This window comes from Cryptomeria japonica, chromosome 10 (genome assembly GCF_030272615.1).
Source record: "Cryptomeria japonica chromosome 10, Sugi_1.0, whole genome shotgun sequence".
In the NCBI taxonomy this organism is placed as follows: domain Eukaryota; kingdom Viridiplantae; phylum Streptophyta; class Pinopsida; order Cupressales; family Cupressaceae; genus Cryptomeria; species Cryptomeria japonica.
Genome location: NC_081414.1, coordinates 480021814 through 480043346, shown reverse-complemented (window position 1 = coordinate 480043346; position 21533 = coordinate 480021814). Strand labels below are relative to the sequence as shown.

The window sequence follows — 21533 nt, the reverse complement described above, 5'->3', positions numbered from 1 at the left end:
AGCACAGTATGTTGAGAAGGGGTTGATTTGCAGATTTGACCATCTTTGGCCTAGCTTGTCTGACCTTCGTTCTTCGTTTTCTTAAACCTGGATACCCTCTCTCTCAATGTCTGTTGATATTTATCCTTGTGCCTAGATTTTTTATGTTATCTATTGTGAATCCTTAAATGACCAAGTAAAAATTCACAAGAAGGGGCCATGGTATGAGGGGAAGGCTATTCCATTAATAAAGCCATGGTATCCTATGTTCAAACCTCTTTTGGGATATTTCTTGGTGCTGCCAGTTTGGGGCAAAATGCCCTATTTCCCATTATAGTTTTAGATCAACTTTACCATTGGTAGTACTCTCAGCACCTTCATGGCTCTTTCTGCAAAGACTGATTCTCTTTCTCAACCTACCTTTGCCCATATTCAAGTAGAGATGGCAAAAGGTTTGTCAACTAAAATTTGGCTCAAATAGAAGACTGTATTTGGAAACAACAATTTGACTCTAAGAAGATGGCTTTTATTTGTCCTAATTGTTACAGCTTCGACCATTTGATGGAAGCTTGTACAAGCGTTAAGCATAAAACTGTTTGTTAGGCTTCTTGCTGCAAGGAAGTCAAAACCTCAGTTAGGGTGTCTTGGCATCCTTCTTTGGTTCCTTCACACTTTCCTGCTTCAGCTGTGGAGCCCCCTTCTTCTGTTGGCCTTCCCTTGTTTGATGCAGTGCTTAGTGGCCCTTTGGTTCCCACACTTCCTTACCCCTCCAGACCTTCCAATGGTTGTTTCTAATGAGCTTCCTTTTGCATATTTCCCTTCCACAGTCATGTTGGCTCCATCTATTCAACATAAGGTTTCTTTGTGGAGGAGTGGCCTTCTCCATTATTGGATGCTTTGCCTGATCCTCTTCCTGGCTTCTCTTCAATATTTCCCAACCCAGACCTCCACTTCCTATTTGTCGTTTAGATTTAAGACCTTCAGTATCTTCATTCTGGGTTCCCTGGGTAGATTGGTTAATCACGAGAGTGCAATTGATGCACTTAAAGCAGATGTTCAGAGGAAGATGTTTGGAATATGGTCTCTTCAAAGAAATCTCTATCTAGGAAGAAGGCTTCCTCTCAAGTGCTTTTGCAATCTCGGAAGACGGATCAGTTGGCTAATCAGTTGTTTGCTGGTTAATGTCTTGCTGTCTGTGCTGGGATGGCTGTTTGTTACGGCCCATTGTGTTTAGGCAGTTTCAGTCATTCTTTGTTTGCAATTTGGTTTCTTATCATTTTTCTTGGGTGAGTACCCCATAGAACCCCCATCAGCTTATCAAAAAATAAATAAACTATAAAATTCCAAATGTAGTAGAAATTCTCGAAAATAACTAGATGAAAAATCCACTACTAATAGAATATGCACAGAAACATCGATGATAACAATCCTGCCTTGAAATACAAAATTGCGCAGTATAGCAATAAAAATCAACAGAAAATCCTAAGATGATGTAGATTGACATAGTAATTCATAAACGGCATGAATTGCTCCACCAAAAACTTAAGATGTACACCCTAAAGGTTAAAAATTGTCTGAAGGTGTGTATACCTTGAAAGTGAAGAACTTGTCAAAACATATTTGTATCAATGCTGGATTTAGGTACGATATACAGAATTCCATGGAATCAATAATATTCATTATTCTAGCATCAATTAACATGTGCACTTCATACATCACCTGTTGACTTTGGGCAATAGATTGCACGGCTGACCCAGACATTTGCAGCTTACTGATTGTTTCATAGTTTCCTTGGAGGCATTCCTCGTGCAATAACATCAGTTGTTCTGCTACCTGCTAAATCTTGATGTCAGAACTTGTCAAAAGCCAGAGCTAAGCTTACTTAACATCCAATAAGCATAATCTACATGGTGTTAATCATTGTTGCAAAAAATATTAGAGGCAGAAAGATTCTCAGATTACAAGGTCTCAAAATTTTATCCCCCAACCTTAAAACAAGAGGCCTGCTAAGCACATATAAGATTTCCCCCATTAATTAAAAATAAAATTTCCAACAGCTTTCTAAGAGAAAATGAAATTTCATTGTTTTAATACCATGGAATAAATGCTCTAACGCACAGGCCCAACAAATTTAATCACAATAAAGCAAAAACAAACACAGTCCTGGCTGAAATGAACAATTATTATGGCCAACACAAAAAGGAGGAGGAAATTGTATCGATGTCGGTGTGCCCAAAATCTGTTAACGAAACTCAAAATACAGAGCCAACTGATAACAGTGAAACGAGCATATAAAAACTGAGCATACAATTCCAAAATAATGCAAAAACTTAAAAATCAAAAGGGTTAACAAAAGAAAGGCTTCAGAAGGAAAACCAGAGAACTTGATGTATATAGGAGATGAAGCTAGCAAGATTTGTGCCTTGCAAAATCCCAAATACCAGCTTCTTTTCAATGACATGAAAAGAGACCGGTTCTATGGTAATTGGAGCATAACAGGGGAAAAGGAGATGCTGAGGAAAGCATTAATTCAAAGATCGTGCCATTTTCTTCTAATTAAAACCTAACATGTTCTTAAAGATTTTTGAAGCCCCATTCTAGTGGGTAAGGCTTCCAGATTCAAAAACTAGAGAAGTAAGAAACCAAGAATTTCATCTCAAAACTCTCAAGATTTTCAGTTGTGGCTTTCTCCCCATTAAATGTTTTTGTTGAAGTTTTATAGAATTGGAACAAACAGTCTCGGTCATTTTGTTTTTAACTTGACAACTTTGTTCTACAAAATCATTAGTCTCCTGCTCTTTGTGAGCTTGCTGGAAATGGTATAGCAAAGTATTTAGTGGTCACTCACAGATTTTCCTCTTGACAGTAACCCAACATAGTAGTTCACCAGGAATTGCCATGTTAGGAATGAACTTTTTATGCTTTTGTTACAACAGTTTAATGAGAATAACATAAAAAAGCAGAACCTTCAAAGCATACCTCCTCAAGACTACCATCCTCTGTTTCAGTGTTGAAAGAAAGCAGCATGTTCTCATCTAGCATCTCCTCCAATTCATCGATATATCGTGGAACTGATTACCAGAAAGCAACAAACACAGATTACAGATGGCCCTAACCAGATATTTAAATCAATTGAAGACAACAAATCAGTCACCATATCAGCGTCTCCATTAACATATTTTTCCATAAAGATAACTCACCATAAAATTTGGCTAGTGGATTATGTATCCTTGGTGACAAATATAAGTGCATTTTTCATGAACATATTAGTTTTATTTTTGGACATAAGAAATAGCATCAGACAGAATATACTTGTTCATATAGCACAAATATGAGCATGGTTTCAAAACAAATGAATCTTTCAAGACATGAGAAACAGCTTTGCTTTGTAGATATTTCAACAAGTTTGTCTGAAATCTTTCATCTAAATTCAACACTACTGCTGCTAATTATTAATGGGATGATAGCATAAAGCAATAAAACATATGTTAAGTAACTACAGCATTAAAAAGAATAGTTTGGATCCTTCTCAGGCATAAGATAAAACCTCAACAGTCCATGTGAGTGACACCACCATCACCAATTATTGACAAAGCTTCCATGTAGATCACTTGTTTGGTAATTATTCAAATTACTTGGGTCAGGCATGCCCTGCCGACCAATTGCCATTCATCTATAAGTAGTGATTATTTTGACAACGCATGTCCATAACATATACAAAGTACAACCTTTTCATAGAAAACTAATATGTTACGACCCTTATGCCCTAAACTTTTCTATCCTAAATTTCTAAGCATTGTAATAATCATAGTTTAGTCACTTAGCTAGTATTACATTGTATCAATTTACCCCACATTGATTGCACCTCATAAGTCACTTCTTGTGGGGACTTTATATGTTCAGGTTGTAATAAAGAGAAGATCATCCTGAAATCATATTTTGTATTAAATCTTTGCTCTTAAGAAGGTTCCCCCTTGAAGAGGTCAATGATACCCGTTCTCCATTATTAATATATTTATATTTGTAGCTCTTTAGTCTTTTATGAGCACCGTATTGGTTTTTTGCATATTAGTGTTTTGATGCTAATATTTTGTAGGTGAGATCCTAACAAGTGGTATCAAAGCTCTTGCCAAAGCCACATTCCACAGCAGCAGAAACAATTTAATGGCTTACTACTACTACTACCCGCATATACTCTCACCTCAGATCATGGTGGTTAGAGAGTGTTTAATGTAGTGGGATACCAACCATTTTTCACCAAAAAAAATTTCTGCAATATACACCCTATCTAAGAATTTTTAAATGTCTCCAAAACAGTTGGGGTTCCAAGCACATTGAATGAGTGTGTGAAATGAGATAGGATTTGACCCACCAATACCCAAGCCTCAAACAACATCTATCCACAGCCTTGATCTTTCACATACCTCCACATTTATCAAGAGATCCTCTAGATTTAGGAGAAGCTTATCATCACAATAAGCTTCTATAATCTATAGTGTAGTTAGTGCCAAGAAGTTACACTCTTTGTATCTCAACTACGAGATAGTGCAACTCTATCTAAATGTCTTCTGCCTTCATTTCTTCTTTGGTGCATTCATTATAAATGTCTTGTGATAGGGTTTAGTAAATTAGTAGTTACTGTTTTATTTTTTATTTACTACTAGAGTTTAATAACTAGTTTTTGTGCCGTTATTCAAAATATTTTGTACTCACTGATAGACTACTAGGGTTTTATTTTTGTGTTTTTTTTTGTTTATTCCATTTTGCTAGTGTTTATTTCTTGTGTTAATGGGGGACATGTCATCGGCCCTCAAACGCCTGTCCTTGTCCCCAATGGTGTTTCAGGTATGGTGGGATGACAAGGGACATCCCTGGCTAGCCCCAAAAATTGTTGAACTTCTAAAACATTTCAAAAACACAATGTATTTGAAGGAAATGTCTAGGGGCCATCTAGCCATCCCTAAGGCAGCCAAGGACATCAGAGACATCTCTTAATCGTTCCAAAGGTAGCCAAACATTCTTGATATCAAAGTTTAAATTATTATGTTTTTTTAAAAAAAATTGTCTGTTGGCAAGGAAATATATTGGTTTAAAAGGGGCATGGGGTCCCACAAAACCTTCCACACCCCTTATTCAACTCTATATCACAATAAGGAATAATCATATAATGACAAAGGCACCTCCCATGAAAATTTTCCATTAGCAGGTTTGTTTACAACACACTTTACATTACTGGCATTGCTGTTGTTGGAGGATATTTACATTTTTTAAAGCTCCGCTGCCAATTGTTTTTTGTGCAATAGTCACTCAACAAGTGCTATTAGCTTTTAATCATTTTAGTAGATTTTAAGGAGATCAACATTCACAATTTAGGGGTTCGCTAGTTCAATCATTAAGGTACTTATGATTTGAGTCTTTGATTAGTTTTTTTAATTTATTTTTTTTCATACATAACACTTAGCCTATTAGGGAGAGTTTGTAATTATTTTTTTAATTTTAATATTTTTCAGTTTGTTGTCACGCAGAAACTTCCACAATATAACAACACCATAAACCTTTGTAGCAACTTTGACATTAAAAAATGAACCCTCATAGTAGTGATGACAATGTAAATGAGATGGGCAATGAATAAGTAAATAGAATGGAAGTTGTAAGGAGTGTTGGTGGTTCTTGTTCTTCTGAAAATCCAAAACAAGTTCTATTGGAACTCCACAAGGCTGTTTTGCATGCCTTTCATCCTCTCATTAAAAATTTACAAAAGGACCTTTCAAACACAAAAAACTATTGCTACCATTTCCCACCAATTTAAGCACTAATAATATTAACAATTTAGGGAGCAGCAAGCATTGGTTGTGTAATGTTTGCAAAACTAATTATCACGGTGTTGTGACGTATTCACACATCGCCCCATTGCAAATGGGGACCCCTACCTTTTGCTTTCTAGGGTTAGTTTTCTTGGTCTTCTAAGTTCTTGTCTATTGACCTTTTGCATTTGGAGGGTCGCCAGGGGGCTCATTAGGATAGCAGGCTCTGCTTGAGTCAGGTGGATCTACTCAAGAGCTCAGGTCAATTGAGTGATTAGGGGTAATTTAGATCATTCCTAGGGTGTTTTTTGTGTACTATCTGGTCGCACTTCAAGTTGATAAATCAAACCTTGGTTGAATGCATAATGTCCTCCTAGGTCCCATCCCTTACATCAAGGGCGGAGTGAATTCGCCTTGAGAAGTCTGGAATGTCATCCTGATCTTTAAATGTCCTGAAATTTGACTAAGTCTGGAAAATTGAAGAATCCTCCAAAAACTAGATTTTGCATTATAACTCCTGGAGGTCCAAAACCACTCTCAAACATCCTGACAATATATATGGAATATAACTTAAAGTATAAGTCTTATACTTAAATGTTATATTCCATATATGAATCCTGACGGAGAGGCTAAAATGTCAAATTTCGCTCCTGACCCTTCCAAAGGGTCCAGAGCGAATTCCTCTATAGGACACTCTACATTGATCAAAACTATGAACTAATCCATGTCCCAGGTATTATTGAAGGCAATTCACTTGTTTGGATGAAGAAATGTGAAAATGAAGTCAGGATTTGAGCCAAAGGGTGAATTTCGCTCCTGACCCTTCAAAAGGGTCCATAGCGAAATTCTTGTATGACCCTATTTCTTCACAAAACCTTGAACTAAATGCGAACTTGAGGAGCAAATTCACTTGATCATGAGGGAAGGAGGCTTGAGAAGTTATGTCCAAGGCATGGGAAGGAGAAAGGAAGTTAGAAATTAGCTCAAAATATGAATTTCGCACATAAAGGGTCCAGAGCGAAATCCTCAATTTGACCCCCTATTTGGCCTAAGGCATTGAAAAGTGAGGATTTTGAGCTAAGTAGATGGCAAATAGACTTGATGGTGGTAAGGAGAGGTGAGTGTGATCAAGTTTGAAGGGGGATTGGATCAAAGAAGTGTAAAATCAACCTAGAATGTGAATTTCGCTCCTGACCCTTCCAAAGGGTCCAGAGCGAAATTCTCCATAAACCTCATTTCCTTCCTTGTTTTGGCCAACATCTTAGTTCCTCGGGCATATTTGGAAGTGGATTGACATGTTTTTGCCTTAGGAAGTGATTAGAAGTGGAGGAGTGAAGGATTTTGTCGTAAATCATGAATTTCGCTCCTGACCCTTCCAAAGGGTCCAGAGCGAAATTCTTGAAAACACCTATTTCCCCCTAGATGAGGTCAAGACCTTGGTTCTTATGGCGTGGATGGAAGTGAAGTGATGTGTCCTTGCCTTTTGAGGTGGATTGGAGTTGAAAAAATGAAGAAATGAGCTCAAGACATGAATTTCGCTCCTGACCCTTCCAAAGGGTCCAGAACGAAATTCCCAAAATCTCCTTTTTCTCTCAATTTTGTGTCAAGCCAAGTGTGGATCAGGGTGAATTAAGATTGAAGATGTCCTTAAGCATACCTTTGAATAGCTTGTGACCATCAAATATGAAGGAATTGAACTAAAACTTGAATTTCGCTCCTGACCCTTCCAAAGGGTCCAGAGCGAAATTCTCTAAAGGTCTTGTCCTTGGCCATAATTTGGAGCGAATTTCTCCTTTCAGGCCTTCTTAGGGATCAAACAAATGTTGCTTTCATGAGAGAGGGATCTAAAGTTGAAAGTCAAAGGAAAGCAAGGTATGAAGAATGAATCTAGGTGAAGGAAAACAAGCAAATCTTGAATTTTGCTCTTGACCCTTCCAAAGGGTCTAGAGCGAAATTCCCAAAATCACCTAGTTTGCTCATGATGAAGGCCAAGAGATGGATTCCTAGGCCTTAGTGGAGAGAAGACTAGTGTATGCTGGTCTTGGGAGGAAATTTAGAGTAAGGAAATGATGGAATTTAGACCAAATCATGAATTTCACTCCTGATCCTTCCAGAGGGTCCAGGGCGAAATCCTTTGAAACTCCTATTTTTCACCTTGTTTGAGCTAGGCAAAGGGCTAGTTGTGAGATTATGATGAGAAGAGGTTTGAAGGCTAGGCCTAAGATTATGAAAAGATGAAATGAGGTCTAAATTGAGCAAAATAGCAAATTTCGCTCCTGACCCTTCCTAAGGGTCCTGAGTGAATTTTATTATAGGTCCTGTCCCTGGAGAGGATCTTGAGCGAATTTCATTCTAATGCCTTCTTGCTGATGATTTAAGGTAGGAAATGCTATGTTAGAATGAATTTATTATGTGTCCTTAATCACCTTTTGGTTTGTTTTGCAAGTGGACGAAAATCAGGCCAGGACAAGGACGACCTATTACAAGCCCATCATCAGCAAGGACATTCCAAATGCATAAAGGAGGACTCAAGGTGTTCTGAAGCATTGGAAGACTGCAAGTGCTCACGGAGTTGTAGGCTATCTCCAAAACCTTCACTTGGCCACACAAAGGAACCACATGATGACAGAGAAGAATGACCTTACCAACACTTCAAGGCGAGACATGCTACCAGAGAAAGAACACTTGATAGTGAGGAAGCCTCATCAAGCACATGGAAGTTTAAGAGGTACATCTTTCTTCGCATCAAGAACAGAGGAGGATCAACCAAGATACAAACGTCAGACAAGGTGGCATCCTAGTCACTTTTCCTCCAGTCAGATTGGTCCACCTCAGCAGGTCCAGATTCAATGTACCTGACTCATCGGGGACGGCATAAACTTCGGTGTACCTACCCCTGCTTTCTATTGGTTCACACTCATTGAATGTAATTTTCTCATTGGCTAGAGGAGTTCGTTGTAACAAACCCTAATTAGGGTTTTTCTATCTTGTAATCCTAGCCATTGATTCTAAGTCAATCAGAGCCATCAATTTGTAAAGGGGTTCTCTAAATAAAGCCCTGGCTCTTCATTTGTAAAGGTTAATAGTCGGTGAATAGTTAGAGATAGTCAATAGTCAGTAGTGGTAGTTCAAGAGCAATTAGTTTTTAGAGTAGAGTAGAAAGAGAAGGCAAATATTGTTATCAAGACATTGTTGCAAAAGACATGTAAACTTCATTGAAGGAATGGTGAATTCTATGTGTCGATTCTACAATTTGCATGGTCTCTATACTTCTCAAATTTAATTTCATGTTATTAGATGAGTGGAAAGAATTTGTATGATCAATGGTGAAATTTGTAATATCCATACTACTAGTGGTTTGTTGATTGCAAACTTGCCTTGCGTAGTCAACTGGAATCATTCAACTTAAGCTTAACTTCAATTATCGCTTCTTCATTGATATGCATCAACCTCAAGGTGTCTATGCTTGTAGCGGTGATCTGAACATCATAAAGCTATCCTTAGAAGATCGCACTAACCTTGTGGAGATGATCATAGCATGTCAAAGCAAGACTTAGTTAGAGTTTCATCAAAGGTCATCTATTGCTCCTACATTCTTAGCATTAGAATTAGATTCCTTTCCAACCCTTATCCTTTTCTTCCTTTTTTAAAAATCAAGGATCAGTAAAGACCCACGTTCTAGTGATATCCAAAGTAAATCAAACGCTCAAGTCATCAACGTAAGTCCCCTTTGTGATTCCAGCAAATCACATCATACTGCAAGAGCTTATCCACAAGTAGAGAACCTACATACAAGAACCTTGGAGTTGCCTCGATTGATCCTTCGGCAAAATCTTCAGCATTCAGGGAAACTTTGATCAAGAGAGGATAAGATACTTTGGTATTTTATTATGTGTTTGCATGTGCATAAAAAACACATCAACACACGGGAGCTATAGTTGATTTGCACACCATTTATTGGGTGAGAGTGGACATGGCATTAGAGAATATGATGATATAACATTGAAACAATAGGTTAAAATGGCAACGTTGGTTGGGGAGAGTGAGGAAAAAACTACTAGAGTCTAGAACTATTAACAAATATTTATCCAAACCATTGCAATCTATTGATGAGTATTCCAAAATATCAATTTGAGAGGGTTGTGATAGAGGAAAGAGAAAGGCCACTACTACTGGAGGTGAAAAAAAATAATGGTAGCATTATTGAATTTGAAAAAAAATTGATTCAGATGATGATTCAATGGCCAAGTTTTTTTTTCCCATGCCATCCCATTTCATTTGGCAAGGTCTCCTTATTTCAAAGGTATGTTGAGAGATGCAATGGCACATGGATCCTTTTATTTTCCCCTTAAAAACACAAATTGTGTACCTCCCTCTTTGACAAACAATATTCGAAGATGAACATATTAGTGGAAGAGATGTTAGACAAGGATTAGAAGTGGTTGTTCCATTGTCATTGATGGGTGGACTGGTATTCAACATCAACCATTGATTAATATTATTGTTACATATCCTGCTAGTCCATACCTTCTTAGATTTGTTGATTGCTTTGATAAACATAAGGATGCCATTGCCGATTTGGCCTTTTGAAGGAGGCCACAGAGGAGATTGGGTCTATTGATGTTGTGTAAGGTTATAAATTCAATTCGTGTTTGTAAGTTAGCTAGTTTGATGGTTGAGAGCACTTTCAAACATAATTTTTGGACTCCATGTTGTGCACACACTTTGAATAATGTTTTGAAAGAGTTGGCACAATGACCAAAGCTAGAGAGATACAAATGTTTGCATATAACCATCACACTTCACTTGCATTCATCTGATTTTATTCAAAAATAAATAAATCCTCAAACCAATTGAGACTAGATATGCTCATTATTATATTTTATTGGAGAGGATGTTGGAGGTGCAAAATGCTCTACAATCCATGGCAATTTGTGAAGAGAGGAAAAAGGTGATAGAAATAGTATTTGTTGATGTTTGGTGGTCCAATGCCAGGTAAGAAATTTTTACTTCATATGTTTCTACTTTCTTTTTAATATTTTATTTACTTTAAAATTTGAACTTTTAATATTGTTTAATGTCTTGAAATCTTTTAAATATTTCTTGCAGATATATTTGCTCTATCATATCAACTATTGTTGAGGTACTTAATTATGTCAATATAAACCTGGAAGAGATTTGTGGGACTTTTGAGGTACTTAATTATGCTTGATCAAATGAGGCAAACAATTCGTGACAAGGATCCTAGTTTACAATTCTATGAGGAGCATATCATGTTTATTGTCACAAAAAGGTGGAACACAATAAACACCCCTCTTCATATGGCTGCCTATGCTCCTAATCCCAAGTGGCACAGGCCTAGACCTGGCCAGATTATTTCTTCCAAGTATGATGACGTAATGAAGGGGTTTATGAAGGAACTCTGTAACATGTATAATGTTCAGGAGGCAACTATAATTTGGGAGCAATGGCTTCAATTTTCCAATCTTCAAGGTCCTACATTCAAAAACTTGAAGCTAGGGCAGATGGGGCCACTATTGCACGAAAACCCCATTAGATAGTGGAAATTTCATGACACATTAGAGTTGAAGCAACTTTATATTTGTCTAATCTCATAGATTACTAGTTCCTCTATAGCAAAGAGGAATTGGTCCACCTATGGTTTCATCCACTCAATCAAGAGTAACAAACTTACCTATAAACCAAAAAAAAGCTAGTTGCAATTCATAGTACCTTGAGACTTCACTATCAACAAACTACTAAGTATCGACAGACTCCAAAACACATTGGGATGTTGATCCTGAAAACATTAGTCAGATTGGCAAAGGGGAGAGGCAAAAGGGATTGGCCAGGCTTCCATTGACTGACCACAGCTTCAGCCAGAGGGTGACATAGATAGCTCTTTTGATATTGATGGCCCAAATGAAGCATAGTTATGTTTCGAAGTTTGAGACAAACTTTCAACTTAAAATTTGAACAATGAAATTGAAATCAAAAGTTTTATTGCTGTACATTGTACTGTTGTCATGATTAATTTTATTGCTTTTATACTGCTGTTAACAGTTATTATCAATTATATTATAGTCATATTGCCGTCACGATATATTTAAATATTTTAAATTTATTGCTGCTGTTATAATCTCTCTCTCTCTCTCTCTCTCTCTGTACATATACACGTGTATGTATAAATATAAGTAAATATGTATATATTGCCATCCCCCTACCATCCCCAAAATGCCATGGAACACAGTTTATTTCTATTTTTATGAAAACAAAATGGCATTTACAAGTAGAAGAGGTGGTAGGAAGCATGGTGATCTTGCTTGGAATCATACGCCGACAAGTAAAATAGCTAAAACCTTGGAACAGAAAATGACATTAAACTCCCATACATTATATTATATTGTGGATAAAATTGATAGGAAAAATGCCTCCAAACCTTTTTGCAATTAAACTTAGCATAACGCTAACTACTAAACATGTAGGTATTTTCCATTAACCCTTCAAGGAGAACATTGCAGAAATCAAATCTACAAAAATTTCATCAAACAATTAGAAATAAGAAAGAATGAGAGAAGAAGAATAAAAGCAACTACAAGAAGACAAGAGACAGATATGCCCTAGGAAAACCCTTTAAGAAAAAATCCAACTCAGTGTATTACCAAATATTTTATTGTTGCAATATATTCAAAAAGCTTCTATATACAATACTTCAATGTGATCAACACTCCTCTTGCATAAGAAAACCAGTAACATAACCCTACAAGATATATTTCTTACATCCCATCCCGTGCCTCCAATAAAAATATATAGACTTAAGAAGGCCCAAAAAACCACCAAACACGATACCATGAGACCAAACAAATTCCCAAGATACCATGGTATGAATTTTCATGACCCTCACATGTGTGGAGCCATCTTGGAATAGGAAATCTATTTTACACAAGCATCATTGACCTCCACTATGCAAGTTGACTTATGTTACTCCCAAGCATTCTCCCGTGAAGCACTAATTGCATTCCATGCCCACTAAATAAGGAGACTTTCTATGTAATCCTCTATTCAATGCGTCATTACAACAATATTTCCGAATCCTGGAGAATAATAAATAAGTACATATGTGCCCACCCTCACATAGGCATCCCATTTTCCCCACTGCATGACCTTCGCAGATGTGTTATAATTAATTGTCTATGAATAGTTAAATTAAAATGGACCTTCGAATATGGAAGGTGAATAGAAAATTTAAGCCTAACAAAAATAAGGTATGTCATGAGAGGTTCCGGGTACTTAAGCTTGTCTTTTATACTAAGACCGAGGGATCAAATGCTAAATGACTAGAATAGAAAACAAAGGACTTCCTCAAGGTGTTGGAGTTGTAGGCCTCATAATACTCATAATACAGAAAGGAGAGAAGCATAATTGGAAAACTCATGTGGACTAGACATGAATTGTGAGTCAACTAGAAAACTGTGTTGAGTCTCTGCCGAGTACTCACTGACTCTTGGCCAAGTCCTATAAAGAACTCACCAAGTGTCAAAAAAAACAAAAAACTCTCTGCATCCTATAATGAATGCATAATTTATCGGTCTGAGGGTTATATGACTATTATGGCATATGCAAACTTTTAATTATGAGAAATTGATGATCAGAATATACTAATGTTTTCTAAATGCATTAGTTTTTGTTTTCTTGTAAGTATATCTTTTTTCTTTGCCAAGTTTTACTGAAATTTTGCTGAGCCTTGAATCCAAGTCAAAATTTTGGGCTGCCAAGTTTGTGAGTTTTCCAACTATGGAGAGGAGTATCTCATTTATCCTTTCCCTGCTACTCCAGACTTGCACAATACATAGAAAGACACCCTCTCTAAGACTGATCACAAATTAACAAGTGCTAAGATCAGGAGAGGCCCATAAAGGTATATTCATAATTGATCTGATTAAGGATCTATGACTGATTGCATAAAAATGCTAACATTACAATACTTAACAAATTGAAATTAGCATGTACATAATTGTTTAATTACAAATAAATTGAAGTGATGAAATAGAAAAACTAGAGAGGAAGAGAAAGGAGACACAAAATAGGATTTGATTACGGAGTTCGCCACAAGGTGACTACGTCTCCGGGTCTGCCCAACTGGGTGAGACCGATCCAATTATGCTCCAAAAATGAGTTTACAGAGAGTCACAAAGTTTCCTCATGTCTCCTTGGACGACAATGAATTACAAAAGTCCTTCTCCAACAAGTACAACAAGCTTGACTTCAAGCTCCCAATGCACAAAGACGAACAATTCACTATCACAAGCTAGCTCTCCAAATTGCTTAGCTTTCCAAAAATTCTCTCTTCAAACTCTCACCAAATTTCCTCTCCTTCAAAATCACAACATACCCCCTTTTATACAATTTACATGTTAAAATGGGGTTAAACAATAATATTTTACAATATCCCCATATCTCCTAATTACATCCATAAATCTCCAAAAATAAACCTGCCCCTTTAAAAACAATGACCCTTATAATTTCGGGCTTACAATAAAAATATATATCCCCCCTAATTCCCGAGCCTTACATTATTAGTAGGGGCTACATATTATTTTTGGCTTATTTAACAAGCATTGCATTTTTTTAGCCTTTTTAAGTTTTGCATTGTTTAAATATGAACCAGGCCTATACTAATCACGAAATAATCGCAACTGATTAGTTTGGAGACAAGTGCAGGAGATAGGCGGTTAGGGGTTTCATCCCCTACGATCCCCTTTATGTGGATTGCTACTTGTTATATAAAACACGCCTCTAAAATAAGGCAACAGAGATCTCGTAGTATAATGCTGGACATTGAAAATAGGAGGTGAGAGAGGTTAGGGGTTCAAATCCCGTAACAAACATATTAACCAACCAAATCTTGATTTACTTCTATGAGGTGCCACATGGAATTTGAAACTAGTTTGAGCATATCCGCCTGGATCAATAATTATTCTTATTTAGTTCTGAAAGTATGGTTTTTAGAGCAGACCAGTTGTCTGTTAGGAATACCAAACAAAAGAAAATTTATCATTGGATATTCTGTAGCTATTTGGGGTTTTCTGTTTGAAAACTGAAAATCTCCATCATCTTAAGTGGGCATGCAAACTCCTAACAGTTAAAAACTTAAAATCTAATCTCCATCAACAGATATGGTTACTGTGGATTCTGGAAATAAGATTTTGGAAACAAGAGCCATTCCTTGGGAATTACTGAGAGAAAAGGACTAGTAAGCATGTTTTTCCCAACTATGGCATGCTGTCTTACCCTTCTTGCCATAGCATGATATAATAAAGAACTGTTGTAGGCACCCTGGGACTACTGTACATGTAGTAGTCTCCTAGGAAATGTTTGTTTTCAAATCGATGGGTTTTTTAATGATAGTAGTTTCTGTAGCAACCTCAATCCCTAGTCAGGTGCCTCTTGGTTGTGTGACATGGAAATTCGCAAGAACATTCCTGTTAGTTATGGATGGATGAACAGTGTAATCTCCACATAATGATAATAGTAGAACAACATGGTCGTATGTTACTTTTGATTGCATGTTACTCTGTAATATTCTCCATGGTTACTCTTAAGCTGTACCGATTTATTAGATGCAAAGAATTTAGCAGTTTCCTTCTGAGAGCTGGTGTTAAGATGTGATCACTCTGTAATAACTTGCAACATGCATATGTTTAAAGTGGCTTTAAACAGTTATAATTAGGGTGGGAATCACTGAGTTACCTAGCAACAGACTAATAATTTTATAAGCAGGTTGTGTAAACGAGGTACTAAAGTCTATAACTCTGAATTGATGAGCTAACACATTTTGGATGAGAAAAAATTGGACCCCTAAGCTCTATAGCCTGTTAATCCCATACAAACCAGGTATAGGAATCAAGGTGTCACCCAACTGTACTAATCCCTTCAGTAAATAACACAGGATTATTTATTGTAAGATTTATCGAATAACTTGTTTGATTCATAAATAAATAATGACACATAAATCTTGATCGTTTTTGACACAATTTTATCTAATAACCTATTTGGTAACCAATCTTGTGAATTGGGAGATCTAATGCACAGTGAGGTGAGGATTTATGCATTATGCCGATTTCCTTAATGTATGGACTGGTCAAGTGATAGATAATAAATCATCATTAAATATGAAATTTTACCAATATGCATCATTATGTTGGCAGGGTGTGGAAAACTAAAGTTAGAAACATAATCATGCATTCTAATTTTTAAGTTGACACTACATATAATGTAAAAGCAGGATTTGCGACAAAAATTGGCAATTATTTAATTTTCGTTCATTCTTATAAGCAGGGGCTTGCTTTTAATCCGGTAACCGTTCAAATAAATGAATGTGTAAATATCATTTAGATCAATGAACGGTAAATGGATTTTCATGGTCATGGTCAAAAGATATAAATTCTTGTGAATTGTCAATTCTAGGTCAATAAAAATTGACATGAAGCTCTGCAGTTAAATTCCAATAGATCGTCACATAATTCATTAACCCGTTCATGGAATTTTTGGTCTCCATTTCATGTCATCGGTCAAGTTAAACACTTTCCTATCAAAACGAAAAATTGGAACAACGTTTGTTGCTGAAAATTGTAGAGAAATAGAAAGAGAAAGAGAGAGATAGCGCGTACGAGTAGAGTGAGCAAGCCAGGCAACGACATCAACAGTCAATTGATGAGCTTTCTGAGCAGAAGTTCTTCCTCCCCATTCGTTCTGCACAGCCATTTGCAGGGCCGTCCAACGAGAAAACACCAATCTCACTCCTTCCTCAAATTTGCTCAAAGCCTCCGGTGAGAGCACTCCTTTTGGCTCCATACCGCAATATCACACCAATAGTTATTTTCAGATTCACTGGACCAGGTAGGGTGTATTTATTAGCCTTACCTGACCAATAAACCTGGAATCGCGCGAGTACAAACAACCAGACCAAAGAAGACTACCCTAAAAATCGTTCTTCAAATTCAATTTTTCAATTATTGTGTGTACACACCTACGGATTTTCTTCATTAGGTTTCCCAATTTTCACGAGAATTTAGAAAAAGGGAAGGATAATTTCTGATTTACCGTATCTATGTAGTGTGTAAGTGTATTATGAAAAATACTGAGTGTTAGTATGAAAAGTAAATGTGATAATAAAGGTTTTTAGTTCTAGATCTAATGAAAAATAAAGGTCTATATAATTTCTACTTATATCTTATCTTGAGATCAAGAAATTATATCTCTGTTTCAATGAGTTGGGGGTCATAATTCAAGGTTGATTTTGTAAATAATGGTCAAATGTACACTAGTAAAGATATACTATTTTTGTATAATATTCATGTATAGGTTAATTTGTATTTGTTTTTTCATTTGAATCTAACAATATTTAAAAATATTTTTATAAGAATGTTTTTGATATTAATAGCAGCAAAGTATGGGTGTTGTCTCAATAAAAAACAGACTAAACAACACCTACAGCAAAAAAGACTAACTATAATTGTACTTCGATAGCATATAATAACAGTCTTAGAAATTCTAACTAAACTTATAAAGTAAGCATAATAAAGAGTCTTTAGAGTCAAGCCATAACTAGCATAAAGCAGTAAAAGAGAAAATAAAAGGGATAGAATCCCTAACGGTTCTTTCTAATCTTACATCCAACCTGTTGTAACACATTAGACCAATCTTCAATTAGGAACTTGAAGAGTTCTTTACAATTCTCATCATTTTGTCCTTCTAGCCAATCATCTCTTGTTGAAGGAGACACAGGGTGGTGGTCGAGCTATGCATCACTCTAAGACCAAACCTGGAGAGGCTAGCCATTTTTCTTTCCAGTTCGATCAACCTCACATTGGTTTTAGACAGCTCCGCTTCCAACTCCACACATTTCAATCAAGTCCTTATCAGAATCTTTTGACGCCTGTCCCTTCTAAAATCTTAGCAGTATCTTCAACCTCATCTAGCAACATTTCATGGGTGAGATCAATAGGTCCAACATTGGCAGAGTCAGAAACATGTGTTGAGTTGTTGGCAGTCTCTAAGTCCTCCCCATCCTTATCCACTTCCTTATTTGATAGCACCTTCTTACACTTATTGACAATCTTCTCAATTTCATGTTCTTCCTCCTCTTCAAATCTCGAGTTTTCAATAGTTCTTTTTCTCCCCTTCGTAACAGGCTTAGAGGTGAGCATGTTAGATCTCCTTGGGGTATTGGTTTCCTCAGTTGCTTCATCCTTCGAACCCACTTCATGGATGGTGAGTTTGGTTCTCTTGGTCATAGATTTCCCCTTCTTGTTAGGTGAGGAAGTATTTTGCTTCTCTTCAGCAATATCAGACTCAAGGGTTTTATGGGTAGGGATTTCAGGAGGACTTTGACAAGACCTAAGTTTCAGTTTCTTGATACATTTTTTTCTACCTAGGTCATGGGATGTCCAAAATGCCAAGAGAGGGGGTAGGCGAATTTGGGGCTCCTTGGACCACAATTGGTCATGGTGGGCAGAGGGCCAAGTGAAAATGATAGAGGCAAAAAATAAGGCCTTGGTGAATGGGAATGGGTTTTTTACCTTGGGACTTAGCACCTTCAACAACCTCCAAAACAGTAATCTCCAAAGAATATAATAGGAAAAAATGAAAGGAGACCAAAGAGTGGTTGCAGAAGTGATTGAGCAAGGGGAAATAATAATGATAAAAAATCTTAAATCTACCCTCAAGTGTAAAATACTTCATTATCATGAGGCATACCTTGTCCCAGGGGTCAGGTAGTTCTTTTCTGTTGAAGTCGCCATGGAGTTTGACAGGGTTTTCATCCTCTCTGAAAAAATGGTTAAGGCTTTCACTTTCTACAACCCGACTCGTTTTCTTCCATTTTCTCCCCTTAGTAGGGAGGCTCGTAGCCTTGGCAATCACCTTCTCATTGATTTCAAATGAAATTCCTTCCATAATCACTCTGCAAGCAACCCAAGATGAGGCAAATTGGGTGGACAAAATTTCATTGTGCCCATTCATACTCTCGATGAACTGGGCCACACCACCTTCCTTACAAATGTGCCAAACAGTGGCCTTGTTCTTGAATCTTCGTGCTTATTAGGCTCAGTTCTCACTTTGTCACCTCCCAATTTGTCACCTTCAACAACAGTAAACTTCACACATTTTAGAAATTCACTATTGACACTATTCTTTAAAAAGAAAAAAATACCCAATAGGAAGCTTGTAGAACGAATGGGGTAATCGAGGCCATCATTATTGTGCATGTTATTAAATCCCCCTTTTCTTGCAATAACAGTCCACATGTGCCAATCGACAAATCTCATCGATAAAATGAGAGCAAAATAGAAAGCACAATCTTGCCAAATTTGTCTATCGATAAATTGTCTAATCGCATTCTTTTCTCTGTCCTTTGGATGATGTCATCTCACTATTGTAACGTAATCACCTCTATGAATCTTTTTGTATACATTAGGCCACATCATTTTACCATCTAGGGTCTTCACCACGTCCTCTTTCCATCTATCAGTTTCCTCCTATCTAGTCATGAGGTTTAACTTTTTTCCCGCCCTCATCAAGTGCTACCAGTGTGTTGAATTATTTATTCTCACATGGTCTTTGTTAAGACACAAAAGCAAGCCAAAGAGGAAATACCAAAGCCAGCTAATCTTGGATTGCATTTCACAATTTATCAATCTTGTTCTCCTCTCTAAGGAGTTTTTGTACTAGACATGGGAGGGAATCCCACTATCTCCAACATCTGATATCATCCATTTGTAGGCCTATAGTTTCCATTAAGTCTGCAATTTATTACCCTCCCTATATATATGTGTGATTGTAAATACATCTAGGCTTAAAAGGAGTTTATTAATGTCCTTTATTATATCCATCATAGACTAATGTATTTTGGTTAGACCATTGGCTACATCAATGACCAACTTGGAATCCCCCTCAATGGCAAGAGATTTAATGTTCATAGAGGGCAAATTTGATCCCCCAACAGAGGGCCATACACTTGGCCTGATTATTCATAAGCCCATTAAGATTTCGTAAGAAAGCCGCAATCAGTTGCCCTTTATCTCCTCTGATAACTCCACCTCTATCCACCTTCTCTTGTCTTGCCACTCCATCAAAGTTTAACTTATACCATCCAGGATTGGGGGGTTTCCACATAGTTATCTTCATAGCCAATCTTTTTGAATTGTCAAAATAGCCTAATATTTGGACAAACCCCAATTTTTAGCCACTTTGTCATCATATGGAGTCAGGGGATAGCTTGGATATTTCCAGGTAGTGATTGAAAGATTCTCAAGAAGCAGTTTGTACATAGCTCTAAAAACCACCTCCACTAAGTTTTCAATGTCTCTAAGGATTCTATTGTTCCTTTCTTTCCATAGGCTCCAACAAACATAACAGAAAATTTGCCTCCATAGATGTTGAATCAGCGAATTATGGGAGGGGCCTTTCCATTCTTCTAGGATATGCTGAAGATCTCTATTTTTGGCCCAAGAAACTTCAAGTTTTTCCATGACTTTCAACCACAGTTGTTCAACAAAGTGACGATTGATTATTAAATGTAAGATGGTTTCTTTCTTCTGCTTACACAAAGAACATCGTTTGGGGAGTTGGAATCCTCTTTTAATAAGATTTTCCTAGGTGAGGATATTACCATGCATAATCATACACCATAAATAGTTAATTTTAGGGATCAGGTGGGGGTTCCAAACCTTCCACCAACACCTAGGTGGTAGGTCATTTCTCAACAACACACTATAAGCAGATTTAACTGAGAATTCTCCTTTGTTATTCTTTTTCTAGATGAACTTGTCCTCTCTAGGAAAGAGTGGGATTATGATTCTATCTATCTCTTTCTAGAGCTCCAAAGCTTTCTGAGTCAGATAGGGGTGATTTTGACAGCATAGTTGGTGCAGGGAACCCTCTTGGTTTTTAGATTTTATTTGTTGTTTGAGTGTTGGATAGGTGGTCTTAGACCCTAGGATGGTGTTTTGGATCAGTTTGGAACCTGTGGATGTAATTAAGAACCTATTTGTAAGGTCAATTGACTCTATGGTCATTTATAAACCTAGAGACCAAATTTGGCCATGAGGTTCATGTAGGATAGGAAGCATGTTGCTAGGTTGTCTTGATTTGTTTTAGGCATAGGATAGGACTAAAAAGTCCATTAGGGACTTTGGCATGTCAAATTGTCAAAAGTTGCAAAAGTTGCTAAGCAACATTTTCCACCGATTGGGAAAAGAGGTTCCAATGGCCATAACCAATTGGAAAATAGTTGTAGGCATTGGGGGAAGGCATATTTGTGCCTCTCAGATCATCCATGTTGTTGGTTGAATGAAGCATGTAAGATTTGGTGGTTTGAATAACAAGAAAACTCATATTTTTCCCAATTTCCACTTGCTTTATGTACAGTACGATCTGGTAGAGGATTTGCTGGCATGGAATTTTGAATTTTTTGGATTGTGGTGTGAGTGTAGGTTCGAATGCAAGTGGTCTAACTCCAATTGGTACAGTTTGGAGTGAGTTGTGAGCAGTTTACCAAAAATTGTCTTTCTAAAACTCGGTTCATAGGGTTTCACCAAAGAAATGGCCCTAACTTGCAAATCCCAGTGAGGAATTCAATGATCTTTTGGGAAATATAATTTAAGGGTGTATACACTGATATTTCAAAAGGGTGGAATCTGGGAGTGAGGGTTAGTGTGGTTTCCACCAAAATCTAGGTTAAACAAAACC

The 21533-nt window shown here is 36.9% G+C and overlaps 1 protein-coding gene across 1 annotated transcript in view; it reads right to left on the bottom strand.

Annotated features, from left to right (window-relative positions):
- LOC131039429 (uncharacterized) overlaps window positions 1–16864 on the bottom strand; it is a 28317-nt gene extending 11453 nt beyond the window's left edge. Inside the window, exons 1-3 of the mRNA XM_057972195.2 lie at window positions 16454–16864; window positions 2959–3050; window positions 1699–1812 (exon numbers count right to left, since the gene is read on the bottom strand). Coding sequence (XP_057828178.1) covers window positions 1699–1812; window positions 2959–3050; window positions 16454–16637 — 390 coding nt within the window. The 5' untranslated portion in view covers window positions 16638–16864. The remainder of the gene's footprint in view (window positions 1–1698; window positions 1813–2958; window positions 3051–16453) is intronic.
- Between the last annotated feature and the right edge of the window lie 4669 nt (window positions 16865–21533).